The sequence below is a fragment of the Gracilinanus agilis genome, chromosome 4 (genome assembly GCF_016433145.1).
Source record: "Gracilinanus agilis isolate LMUSP501 chromosome 4, AgileGrace, whole genome shotgun sequence".
Taxonomy (NCBI): domain Eukaryota; kingdom Metazoa; phylum Chordata; class Mammalia; order Didelphimorphia; family Didelphidae; genus Gracilinanus; species Gracilinanus agilis.
This window is the reverse complement of record NC_058133.1, coordinates 32,002,736-32,016,385: the sequence shown is the minus strand read 5'-3', so window position 1 is coordinate 32,016,385 and position 13,650 is coordinate 32,002,736. Positions and strand designations below refer to the sequence as shown.

Here is a 13,650-nt window from a genome sequence, read left to right as displayed (position 1 = left end):
TACAGAAAAGAGCAAATGCACTTAAGTGTGTTCTACTGCCCAGGCACACAAATACAAGAGTGAGATTGTGTGTGCCCTCAAGGAGCTGACATTCTAGCAGGGGAAATACCATATGTTCAAGGGTCAGTTAGCATTTATGTGGAAGAAAAAACCAGGGAAGGAGAAGGCACTAAAGGTCTGGGGAGTCAGGTGAGGATTCTTGGAGGCTGGGACAGTTAAGATAAGGCTTTGAGGAAGTCTGGGGATAAGGGAGAGCATTCCAAGCAGAGACAATAGATTGTGCAAAGAGCAGAGGCAGGAGATGGATTTTCTTGGATAGAGAACAAAAGAACCAAAACAGAGAGTGGGTCAAGTAGACTAATGGTGTGGGGAAGCCTTGAAAGGAGACTCTAATGAGATTGCAAAGAGCTTTAAAAGTAAAATAAAGAGGGGCAGTGAAGTAGCATAGTAGAGAGAGAGAGAGTACCAGGCTTGGAGTTGGGAGGACCTGGGTTCAAATCTGGCCTCAGATACTTCCTAGCTGTGGGACCCTGGGCAAGTCACTTAATTCTGTTTGCCTAGCCCTTACAGCTCTTCTGCCTTAGAACTACACAGTAGTGATTCTAAGGCAGAAGGTAAAGGTGTAAACAAAAAGTCAAATATTAAATCCTTTAGGTAATGTGGAGTCAGTCACTGGACCTTCTTAAGCATGGAAATGGCATGGTTAGATCTAGGCTTTAGGAATATTGATTTGGCAGTCAAATGGAGTAGGGAGAGAATTAAAGCAAGGCTCCAGGGTGGTGGCTGTGTGAATGAAAAGCAGGGAACAGACTTGAGATATAATGTATGTAGGAGAGGAAGCATGGTATAGACAAAAGGGCGTAGCTTTTGGAATCAGAAGTCCAGGATTCGACCCTAGCTCTACTACCTGTGTAACCTATGAGATTTATAAGAAACTGCAAGGTAGCATAGTGAATAGAGTACTGGGCTTGGATTCAAGAAGACCTGAATTCAAATCCTGCCTTAGATATCTACTAGCTCTATGACCCAGGGAAATTAGCTTAAAATCTTTGGGCTTCAGTTTCTTCATCTGTAAAATGAAGGGGTTAACTCGGTGACCTTTAAAGTCCCTTCTAGCTCTAAATCTATGGTCTTATGAGGTAGAATCCATAAAGCCTGGCATCTGATTGAAAGTGAGGGGTGAAGGGGGCAGCTGGATTGAGAGCTAGACCTAGAGACAGGAGGTCCTAGGTTCAAATCTGACCTCAGACACTTCCCAGCTATGTGACCCTGGGCAAGTCACTTGACCCCCATTGCCCACCCTTACCACTCTTCTGCCTTAGAGCCAATACACAGTATTGACTCCAAGACAGAAGGTAAGAGTTTTTTAAAAAAAAGAAAGTGAGGGGTGAGGAAGAGCAAGGCATTAAGGTAGGCACTGATGTTGCACACCTGGGTAACTGGAAGGATGGCAGAGTCCTTTGCAGAGACAGGGAAGTTCAGAAAAGGGATGGATTGGAGGGAGAAGGAGGAAGAGGATGAGTTTTTCTTTGGACATGTTGAATTTCAAATGCCTCGGGGATCTCCAGTTTGTCATGTCCAGCAGGCAGCTGGAAATGTGGCCCTGGAGCTCAAGAGAGAGGTTGAGGCTAGTATAAAGATCTGGTAGTTGTTTGCATAGAGATGTGAGTTAAATCCATGGAAATTTAGGAAGTCACTGAGTGAGAGAAGGGAGAGAGAAAAGAAGGTCCAGAACAGTGTGGGACAAATATTACAGGTCTTAGAATAGCCACCATGGGGAGAGGGAGAGAGTCTGCCAGAGAAGAACAGAATGGCTGTACTGGCTAAGGTCAGATCAGATAAATTTGTGGACCCAGGCAGGGCAAGCTCACGAGTTCCTCCATAACTGAGCAACCCATTAAATAGCAACAGTATGTGGACTGGACTCTGAGATGGGAATCAGATACACACACACACTCTCACCAGACAGTGTGTATACATACACATACATACACATATTAGTAAATGCTTGTTGATTGCTAGGCAGGGCTTTACACTCATGGAATGCAAATCAAGTTAACAAATATTTATTAAGCATCTGATCTGTTCAGGGGCCTGGAAGGAGCCTCAGTTCCTTCATCAATGGAGGATGAGAGGGGAGGATAAAGAGGACTGGACTAAATGGTCTTTTAACGTCCCTCCCATCGTCTAGTCTCCACCATCTCTCTACTGCTACAATGAGGCAGGAACACGGTGGGGGTGGAGGGAGCCGGGCAACAAGGAGCAGAGATGCTGTAGGCATCTGGCAGATGCCTGACACTGGACCTGATAACCTAAAGGCTGCCGCCCCCCCCCTTACTGTAAGAATATGCTATTTGCAAGGAAAGTGGGGGTGGGGTGCTTTTTTCAAAGTGATGAATCCTTGGGGTCAGGGCTGCATTTCCATTTGGGAGACTGCCTAAACTGAGGATTGCCCTCCTCTGGGACAGTTCTCTGTCCCTCGCAATCGTACAAAGCCAGTGTCCTCCAGGGAACAAGCGGCTAGAACCTCTGTCCGGGGGGAGTAACGCCATGCATTCAACAGGTGGCCCGCCAGGCTCCGAGCCCAAGAAGAAATCAGAGCCCAGGAAGAAATGAAAGCCCAGAGCCCGGCGTTCTAAGAGAGATCAGGGCTCAGAGCCCCGTGAGAGGTCAGAGCTCAGCTCAGCCCAGGGCATCTCCTAGCTACCAGCCCGCTGTGCCCCTGACTCCTTCTTCTCGTCTTAGTCTCCCTCACCACACGACCCCGCTCTCGCCGCCGCCGCCTTCCGCTTGCCATCCTCGGTCTATCTCACCCTCCTTTCTCTCTTCCTCCCCACTGCCCTAGCCCCTGCACCACCTTCCCTTTCCCCCCTCCCAACCCACTGTCTTCACTTGCCTGGAGCCAGGAGTCCGGATCCGGAGGGACTGGAGCTGGGGCCTGAGCTGAGGCGGGGATCACTCAGGAGGGAAGAAGACTGGCCATGCGATGTCCAGAGGAGAAGCATGTCCGGGATGGGGGCCGGCATCCCTCCCCTTCTGGGGCACAAACTTTGCAGTGAGCGGGGGCGTGGGTTGGGGGAGAGATGGATCGACTGATATGGGGGGGGGGGCGGCAGGGAAGATTGTAGGGGATCGAGTCCACCACCCGCAAGAATCTGGCTTCACTCCAGGTTGGCAAGCCTCCTGAACATTCTGGTCTGGGCTCCCTGCGGGGCGGGCGGCGGGCAGGGCTAGGCTCTGTGCCCTCCCCAGTCCTGCGCTTTTGGTCTCCTCACTCCTGTAGCTTTGGAAGAAATCATTCCTTCAAACGTGGGACAGTGGCGGGGGCGGAGTGGGGGGCGGAGGCGGGGAGGAAAGCCCGGGGGACTGCCGAGGGGAAGCAGTCCCGGCGGCTGGCTTCAGATCCCAATGCTCAATCTCACTCAAGGCTCTAGGGCTCCCAGCGACCGCAGGCGCGGGGAGGGACTGAACAGGCAGTCGGGTGGAAGAGCGGAGCTAACGAACAAGAGAGGGAGGGAGCAAGGGAGCCGCACGCAATCCCACTATTCCCGGGCGGGAAGAACATGGCGGGCCCACCCACTGGGCGCCGGCTCTCCGACCCAACAACCCTTCTCTCCTTCCTCTTTCCACCTTCGCCCACCCCCCACCCCCGCATCTGGACCAGCTGATACTCTTGAGGAGCACCTTCTCCCCTCCCCTTCCATCCACCTGTCTTCTCTGTCTCCTTCCCCTTCCTCCCTCCTAATCTTCACCCTTGAGTCAATAATTTCAAACAACCTTGCAGGTAAGTACCTGCCCAGGGATGGCAGGCCTGGAATCGAATACGTTGTAACTCCTTCTGTGAGTCAGCGTAGCCCTTCCCCAGTGTTGGGGTACACAGCTCAGAACCCCCCCGTGGAGAGAGTATGGTACCTCCAAGAAATTTGCTGAATGAAATGGGTTAATTCAACCAAAATTCCATGGAGCTGTCCACCCTGTAGGTGCTGAAATCCATCTCCAAGTCCAAGACCCTTAGACTCCACAGATAGTAATAATAGTAGTAGTAGCTAACATTTATATAGTGTTTTTTTAATCTTTTTTTTTAAACCCTTGTATTTCGGTGTATTGTCTCATAGGTAGAAGATTGGTAAGGGTGGGCAATTGGGGGTCAAGTGACTTGCCCAGGGTCACACAGCTGGGAAGTGGCTGAGGCCAGGTTTGAACCTAGAACCTCCTGTCTCTAGGCCTGACTCTCACTCCACTGAGCTACCCAGCTGCCCCTTATATAGTGTTTTAAGGTGCACAAAGCACTTCCATTATATACTAAGCTAGGATTGTTATTCCCAGTTTACAAATAATGAAACTGAGGCTCCAAAGCAAAGTAACTTGTCCAGTGTTCCATACTTAGTCAGTGACTGTGCTAGGGTTCAAATTCTTGGGTTGATTCTTTCTTGGCCAGGCATAAGCAAGGGACTGATGAAAGCATCTAGAGAGACACCCAGGGGCAGGAGCAGTCAAAGACTGTCAGGGGTATCTTCACTTTTTTGAGACATGGGTGCTCCAGTATATGAGCATTCTCATCTTTTGTTAGTGCCTCTTCAGCTGGTGTGTGTCTGAATCTGTCTCAGTATGATACCCCCTGGATAGAGCATAAGTAGAGTACTCCACTATCTAAGTAGGGAGAGGTGCAAGGTCTAGTGAATCCTTGCACATTCCCTGTTTCACTTGACCACCATATCCCTCTACTTCACACTAACGAGGGAGGACTGGGAAGAGAGTCCATCATGGAAGATAGTCCTTTTATCTCCCCCTCTTCTGCATATATCCCCCCTCTGAAGCAACTGTACACTCCTGGCTGGGTCCAGAAGACCCTGAAATGTGAGGAGGAATGGAGTACAGATAGACCATAAAAATGAGTTATGACTTGCCCTCAAGAATATTACATTCTAGTGGAAAGGTCAACACATATAGGGAAAAGATGACCAGGGAAGGGAGTTTTTTTCTGAAGACGTGGAAAGTGTTGGGTGTGATGTCAAGATGGCCTGGGTGGGTGACTGGAAGGGTAGTTGCAGTTTGGCTTGGTGTGTATAGTGGGTATAATGGCACACATTCAGCCAACTATTGACTGAGATGGGCAATAGAGCCAGAGCTCTGAAAATGAATGTATTTGAATTAGGTTTGAATACCGGTGGTGATGCTTTCTGCCTGTATAAACACTTTCACTTCAAGTGACAGGTCATTTCACCTCCTTTGGCCTCAGTTTCCTCACTTGTATAATGTGATTCTCAAAACCTGGTATGAGACTCTCTCCTTGTGGGTGGAGAATAATACCTGAACCTGAATGAAGGGTAGAGTGAAGTTGGTGAGAGTAGGAGAAAGGAGAACTTCAGGTACTGCACTACCATTTAGGGTTTTGGCTTCCAGCTTTGAGAGACCAATGATGAATAATGCCAAACCACTTCAGGTTGTTGGAGGGAGACTAAGACTTTAGGAAGAAGATGGCATAAGAAGAACTAGTAGTCTCCATCATGTCCCCATCCTCAGCTTGATACACCAGAGATTCTGGGAAATCTCTTAGGTGAGATCTGGGACTCTCTCGATTGAGCTGTGACCTCACTCCCAATGGGAGAATTTCTTCACCCTGTGTTGTCTATTTATACTTTCCCCAATATCTGTTTACTATTGACTTAGATAGTCTGTCCTGAGTGTTAATTGTGGAACTGGTATTTGGTGGGAAGAGATTAAAACTTTGGATATAAGGTTGGGGTTCTACCTGCCCCCATAATAAACAGCAATCAGATTTTCAGCTCAAACTTGAAATCTATACCCCCAAATGAATAATATTTAAAGGAATGGATAGATATCATTCTAACCCAGTACCCTCTCTCTCTGAGGAGAGCAGAGTGGCCATGAGTCTGGCCCCCAAATTCTGATTTTTCTCCTGATAGGAAATGGCTCCTTTGAAGAAAAGTAGGGGAGAAGAGGCTAGAGATGTCTATTCTGCCTTTGTCAGAGCCACATAATGACACCCCTATGAGGGAGACAGCCTCACTACAGCTATAAAATGTAGGTTCAATCAGATTTCTTCCATCTCTAGGTTCAGGATCCTTCTACAGCCTTTCCAACAGTAGATCCACTTGTTGGATAGCAGACAAGAACCTCAAATTGTGATTATCATATGTCATGGTGATGCTTAGAGATAAGTTCAAGATTAGACGATTCCTGGCTCCCTCTGCCTCTTTCCCCACCAGTTTGAAACCATTCCTGAAGTAGAAAAGAACACAGAGGACCAAGGACCATGTTGTATTGTCCTTTGTTTCTTGAGCTACCACAATCAAAGAATTGATTGCAAAGTGACCAGGTTGCTTTAAAAATATTCACAATGGAAAAAAGTTAGATTTAAATTAAGAGTTGGTAAAAATAACAATCCCCTTCCAAGTTTATACCATGGAGACTTTCTTAAGAAGCTTTGATCTAGCCCAATTCTTTTTTTTTACAGATGGGGAGACTGAGGCCTGGGGAGGGGAAGAGTCTGCCCAAAGTGTCATAGATGACAAGTAACAGAGGCAGGAGATAAATGCAGGCTCTCTGTTTCCAGACTTCAGGCTGTTTTCATTTCTCGAGGCTATTTCAAAAAGGGAAAAACAGAAGACCTTCTACATATAAGGGATATCAAAGACACAGAGACCTAAAAGCATGGACCAGGTCCATTCTTAGTCATTCATGTCCATCTTTTTTTGGGGTGTGTGGAGTCAGGTCCTGGAGGTTTAAATGGTGGCCCTTAAGACTTATCCAGTCGAACCCCCTCATTTCAAAGAGTTAGAAACTGACATCTAGAGAGGAAAAGGGATAGGCCAAGGTCTCACAGTGAGCTAGTTGGAAAGTTGATGTAGACTATATGGAGGATTAGGGAGGGGGAAACAATGGAATTAGGGAGGGGAAAGATACCCATGGGGCTGTGCCCCATGCACAGCCTAGAATCTTCTCACCATCCCCACCCCGAACCCAACCCTGTTCTCCAGAGTCTCCCCTTAATGTGATATCAGCTAATCCTAGAAGTTCAGGAGCCCCTGGCTTATTCACTGTCATGCTGAAAAGTCAGCCAGGCAAGGAAGATGTCATGTAGGAGATGGGCCTTGAGCTAGTTGAAGAAGCTCAGTCCGGGCCAAGGGAGAGGATACTTTTCTGTAGTTGATGTCCTTGGAGAGACCATTGACTCACAGACTGGAAAGGGACCTCATTAGACAGATGAGGAAAATGGAGGCCAGAGAAGGGAAAGGACTTGCCCAAAGTCACATAGCCAGTAAGTGGAAGAGCTGGAATGTGATCTCCTGACTTTTGTCTTAGTGTCCTCTGCCTAAATCTGAGAGAAGTCAGGCAGAAATCAGCTTGGTGAGCTTTTCAAAGAAACTGTGATCCAGCCTTAAAAGTAATATAATTTCCCAGCCTTTAAAAATGAAACCGGGCAGTGGGCCAAAAATGAATTAGGTTCATAGAAGCAGTCTCAAAAGAAACCAGACTGTGGGTCTGACAAAGAAATAAGGCAGTGGATTTGAAAAAAGAAATCCAGGTGCAGTCTGTTTAGGGCCATACGTGTAGGACATAGAGACATGGCGTGATGGAGTCTGCCTCCTGGTGCCCGCCCGATGTCTGCGGCTTTCCTCTTTCCCTTCTCAGCTCCATGGAACTTTTGAGGAAGTCTCCAGTCATTCAGGGACCCAGGCACTCTTGCCACCATTCATCAGTAATCAGAAGAAACTTATTTGGACTGGACTCTGTGGTGCTGAGGTGTCCAGCTTCAAGATGACCCATTGCTTTAGAGATGCCCTCTTGTGTTTCTTTCAGCTCTTGTTTTGCTCTGGTGATCCTAGAATTGCCTGGGGTTTAGGGTTATTTGGCTGGGTTCCTTTCCAGTGGCATAGCCCAAGAAAGCCAAGGCAGCCAGATTGGAGAAGCATGGAGGAGATCAGTGGGAGCTGCATTCTTATCCAATTTGATGGGTGATGCATCCCTAAGCAGAAGGTGGGATTTTTCCAAGCAGTCTCCATCCTAAGATCCCTCAGCCCTCCCCCATCCCCCGGCTCCCACCAGCACTGCCACCTCCAGGTTTCAACTTCTCTAGAGTCCGGCTCACAGTGGAGAGAGTGTTAGGTAGATGGCTCCTTATTCCTTGGAGGAAGGGAAAAACAAGACTGTTGTTAAGGACAGAAAGAAGATTCTGGGGAGGGGTGATGGGAGGAGAGATATCCTAGTTATGTGGGATGGGTTCTGGGACCCCCCTGTTTCAGAGTCATAGAGATGGAGCTAATGACTTTGGGATGAAGAGAGGAGGCAGGGTTTGGTGAAAGTAGGAGGTCTACAGATCCTCCCTTCCCCAAATCACTTTGTATTTCTAAGGGATTTATCTGGAATCCACAGATATATGTGCTTGTTGTCTTCCCTCACATCTAGTAGAATATAAACTCCTTAAGGACAAGAACTATTGAATTTTTGCTTTTGTGTTTCCAGTGTCCAGAAGAGAACCTTTAGGTGCTTAATAAATATTGGATGATTGGTCGATTAACTATAAGAAGGAAGGAAGGAAGGAAGGAAGGAAGGAAGGAAGGAAGGAAGGAAAGAAGGGAGGAAGGAAGGGAGGGAGGAAGGGAGGGAGGGAGGGAGGGAGGTGGTGAATCCCAGAATTCCAGTTAGAGGGATCATTAGAAGACATCTAGTCTGACCTGTATCTACTCAAGAATTTCCCCTCACAACATCCCTGAGTAGGAGTCAATCTGTCTCTATTGGAATCTTCTAGTAATGGATTCCTCCCTGTGACTGGGGCTGGGACCAGGTGGAAGGACAAACAAACTCTAGGCAGCCTCTGGGGTACCTCACACTTACCTTCACTCTTCCCTCCATCACTGGATGCTCCTTCCTCTCCACTGTTCCCAGGCTGAGGGTGGATCCTTAGATTCCCTGCAGGATGAGATGTGATTTCAGTTTGGATAAGAAAGCTTGTCTGCTGATTCCTTGACCTTGGGCCCCCAGTTCCATGGACCTGCCTGAGAGGGGAAGTTCTTAAATGGGACATCCACCTTTGCTCTTGTCACTTCTGGCTTGCTGACCTCTAGCTCTGTCTCCCTTTAAGTATTTCTTGTACTGATTCATCAGTATACAACAGAATAAAAGCTCCTGAATGGCAGGAAGCATCATCTCTGTCTTTGTATCCCCAATACATAGCACAGAGCTGGGAGATTTCATCAGTTCAAGGAATTCCTTATTGACAAAACACCTAAATTAGCATCTTTCCCTGAAACTCATGGTCTGAGAGTATCACTCTCTCACAGAGGGCCACTGAAAGTTTAAATGTCTTGATCCAGGTCACCCTGCCAATATGTAAGACTTGAACCTGGGTCTTCCCAGCTGTAAGACTGGCTCTCTGTCCTCCACCTGGCAACTTCCTGGCACCTCCAGTGCTTAGCACAGTGCTTGACATTAATAAATGCATATTGGCTGAATGGCATACACTGTAGGCACCACAACTAGATGGCTCTGTGGATAGAATGTGGTACCTGGAGTCAAGAACACCTGAATTCAAATTCATCCTTAGTCACTTCCTATCTCTGTGACTCTGGGCAAGTGACTTACTTAACTTCTGTCTGCCTCAATTTCCTCATCTGTAAAAATGAACCCAACAATAGCACCTCTCTCCCAGGGTTGCTAAGAGAATAAAATGAGGTAATGTTTGTAAAGCTCTTTGCAAACTTTAATGTTCTTGTAAAAATGCTAGCTTTTTATTTTCCTATTTTTGGTCCTCCCTGTCAACAGCACAGTTTCTTTGTGGAGAGGTGGGGTGGGATTGAGTACCTGAAGGGAGGAACCAAGACTAGGAGAAGCCTAGCTGGCTGGAAGTGGGGGGAGGGCAACAAGCTTTTCTAAATCTGTCTAAGAGTCCTCCAGCAGGATGTAAGTCCTCGAAGGCATTGCTGTTGTCATGGCAACATCTAAACACATCTCTGAAGGTTTCAAACCCACACAGATGCAGATACACACAGGCGGCCACACACACACACACACACACACACACACACACACACACACACACACACACACACTCCCTGTCAACAGCCACCCAAGCTCTTAAGAACTTGTCCCTCAATGAATTCAGGGCTACAGGTGGTAGGACATCTCTTTTTCAGATGAAACAACTGAGGCTCAGTGGGTTAAGGGACATACCAAGCTGGTGATCACCCACTTAGGAAATGCTGGAGTTGGATTTCAAACCCAAGCTCCTGGCTCAGGGTCTGAACTTCCTCTCAGTCCCTGAAGTCCAGCAGCCACCCACCCAGTCATACAACCATAGTGTCACAAATCTGCATGTGCCCTACCTCCCTTCCATCCCTCCCCCAGTCACCAGGTGGTCAGCTCACACTTACCCAGTGAAGGCAGGAATCGATCCAGATTGAACCGGGAGTTCAGAAAAGGATAAGCCAGAATGAGGAACCCTGGGTATGGAGGAAAGGAGGACCCTGGGTGAGCCACTGGGATTGCCCTTCACCTTTGCCTTTGGTCTGAACCATCTCTGTGGGGCAATCTCACAGGACAATCAAAGATCATATACCTAGAGTTGGCCACTGTGTCCAAACCCTTCCTTTTACAGATGAGGAAACTGAGGTCCAGAGAAGCTACATGAGCTTCCAGAGGTCACAGAGGTGGCCAGTCAGAATGTAAACCCAGGGCTTGTGACTCTAGAGCAAAGGTTGATGTGGACTGGGAGTAGGAGTGCTGGGCAGAGAGAAGAAACTCAGGATTCAGGGAAGGACTCAGGGATCCAAAATGGGCAGAGAATTGGAGGAATGTGAGTCCCGAAGGAGGGAGAAGGAGTCAGCAGGTCAAAAAGAGGGCAATAGTGAGAAGACAAGAGACAAGGAATTATGGTTTCCCCTGCCTGGGAGCTCTGGATGTTCCTCCTATCAGCATCCTACCCAGCCCTGACTCCTGTGCTCTCTGTGGCTGAGCCTTCAGCCTCCCACAGACCCAGCTCAGGCTCTTTTTTCCCCCCTTCAGAAGCCCTGACTGATGGCTCTGGGCTCCACAGCAAGTTCTAACAGTGGATTTTGTAAATTTATAAATAAAGCATTTAACTTTGAGCAATAACAAGACCCTGGAGTAAAGGCAGGAAGCCCCCACGACTCTCTGGATTTCCTTGTCAGGAGTCTCCCTCTATAACCACACTGGGAGTGCTGGCATGGGCTACCACTAGCCAAAATTTGAAGAGGTCTTAGAGACCACGGAGTTCACCTCTGTTGCTTTACAGAGGGGAAACTTGAAGCCCAGGGGCAGGCAGACCTCGGATTTCCTCCTCCTCTTCTTCTTTCTTCTCCCCTCCTTTCCTCCATCCCCACCCCCTCCTCTGTCTGTCCCAATGTAGGGCTTGACACATGTTTGAACACACAGCCTGTGGGGTGGGGGAAGGTATACAAGGACTTACTGACAGAGGGATGGATTGCCAATATTCCCTAACCGTGATTATCAGGAAGGAGGCTCTCCAAAGCCCTCCCAGTACAAAACTTTCCCCCAACTGAATGGAGTGGCAGGAGCTGGGGCTGGGGCCAGGCCTGGACTTTGTGTCTGTGGCCCCCAACATCTCCATCTCCCATGAAGCACTGTCAGTGCTGAGTGTCTAGAACTTTGTGTCCAGGCTTGGGACCCCACTTCAGGAAGGACACCTTGGCCAGCAGAGAGCCAGCAAAGAGTGGCATGGATGGCGAAGGCTCTCGGATACAAGCCAAAAGAGCAGTAACTTGAAGAGCCTGGAGATGTTCAGGCTGGAGTCGAGCTGTGTTCAATTATCTGAAGGCTGTCCTCTGGAAGAAGGATGAGGCTCATGGGACTTGGTCCCAAAGGGCAGAACAGTGGACGGAAGTTACAGAGACACCAATTTCATCTTGATGTCAGGAAGAAGCCTCTAAGAATTTGAGTGGGCCACCTAAGAGGAGAGGCAGCGAGTCTTCTGTCCCTGGAGGTGTGCCCAGGAAGGCTAGAGGAGGGACCTGGATCAAAGAAACTGCACAGAAGATCCCCAGAAGAGTGGGATGGGGCTGCTAGGTGCCTCAGTGGTTCCTTCTCGCTCTAGGTAGGGGACCATAAGCAAGGTTTTCTAGGTGGGTGGCAAGGAAGGACTTTGGGGCCCCGCTGCCACAGGTCCTTTTCCCCAGGATGAGAAGCTAAGGCATCTGGATGCTGAGACCCATTCTGGCTCCTGAGGGATGGCAGCTTCCCTCCCTGGGCCCCTCTGCCTGAGGCTCAGCACCTGAGAGATAGAGGCTGAGATAAGGTAAAGTAAACTCGAGATGGGCTATTCTGTTTCCTTCTGGGTCAGGAGAATGAGGCCACTATGAAATCCACACCCGGTAATCCAGCCCCACCCCCTGCTTTCTTCCTCTCTAGACCAGAGCCTGGCATGGGCTGACCTGGGAGCCTGGGGACCGGATCCCACCTCCAAGGCCCAGAAAGTCCACCACTGCCCTCCCTTTCCCCTGTACAAATAATGGAAGGGAATAGGCGCTGCAGAAAGTGCTGGACCAAGGCCAGATCTGGGCATCTCTGAAATGCCAAAGCCTCTCTCACAAGTGGGCCATTTGTCTAGTCTCCACTTGCAGACCTTCAAGAGATGAGGAGCTCTCTACCTGTCTCAAACACTGAAGAGTATCAGGAAGCTCTTTGGGACTGAGGAGGAAGAGGATGAATGAACAGACTCCTCTTTTCCTTGCCCATGTACCCTGGCTGTACTACTGACCTCCAAGGAGGGCAGAGAAGGGGTCTGGGATGACTCTTTGGCCTTCGTTGGGAGCAGCTAGTACTGACTCAAGGTGTATTGGTGTTGGGAGGAGGAAGGAGAGAAACAATGACAATACCAAGCCTTTTGTTCTCAGCATTCCCGAGAAAGAGACAGTGAACATACTCCCATTGGACAGAGGGGGAAACTGAGGACCCAGGAGGGTTAAGGCTTTCTCTAAGTCCCCACATTTGATGAGTGTCAAGAATCAGGCCCAGAATGCTAGTCCAAGGCTGGCTCCATTGTATCCTGCAGCCTTCATCTCTTAACAACCTGCCCTCTTCCTCTCTTCCTGACTCAAGCCATCTTTCCCCCTGAAGGTCCTCTTTATTCTCTTCCCCCTCCCACCCACTCAAACCCCCTCCCCAAATTACTTTACTGTTCCGCTAATCCCCCTCCTCCCCACCCACCCCCAAGCCCTCTTCACTCACCCAGGCCTGCAGCTCCAATGAAGATGCCTCCCACAGCGGCTGCTGCAGATGACACAGACACCCCAATAATGATGCTGCCCGCCAGGAGGCCCAGACCAGCACAGGCCAGCTGCAGGCATCGCAAGTCCCGGCCACTGATGGAGACATCCATGTAGGGCTGGCCGGGTCCTTGTTTCTGAGTACCCACTGGCTCTCGGCTGCAGCAGCCCAGGCCCTGTCTGGTCCTTAGAACCTGGGCGACTCTTCCTGGCTGTCGCTAGACTCCAGCAGGCTGCTCAGCATCCTGCCTTAACTGCAGGAACTGTCCCAGGTCCATCGCTGCCCCAGCGCCCCACCTAAGCCTTCCCAGGTCCCTGGATCCTCCTCTGCCTCCAATCTTAGCCCCTCTTCTAGAAGGCTTTCTCTGGACAGGGTTGCTAGCCA

General features: G+C 49.1%; 1 protein-coding gene across 1 annotated transcript; it reads right to left on the bottom strand.

Annotated features, from left to right (window-relative positions):
- Nucleotides 1-6,153: 6,153 nt before the first annotated feature.
- On the bottom strand, nucleotides 6,154-13,378 carry KNCN (kinocilin). The gene is made up of 5 exons (XM_044674821.1): nucleotides 13,228-13,378; nucleotides 10,395-10,463; nucleotides 8,860-8,934; nucleotides 8,080-8,148; nucleotides 6,154-6,215 (listed from the first exon to the last, which is right to left on the bottom strand). The coding sequence occupies exons 1-5, from the start codon at nucleotides 13,376-13,378 to the stop codon at nucleotides 6,154-6,156; spliced, it is 426 nt and encodes a 141-aa protein (XP_044530756.1).
- Between the last annotated feature and the right edge of the window lie 272 nt (nucleotides 13,379-13,650).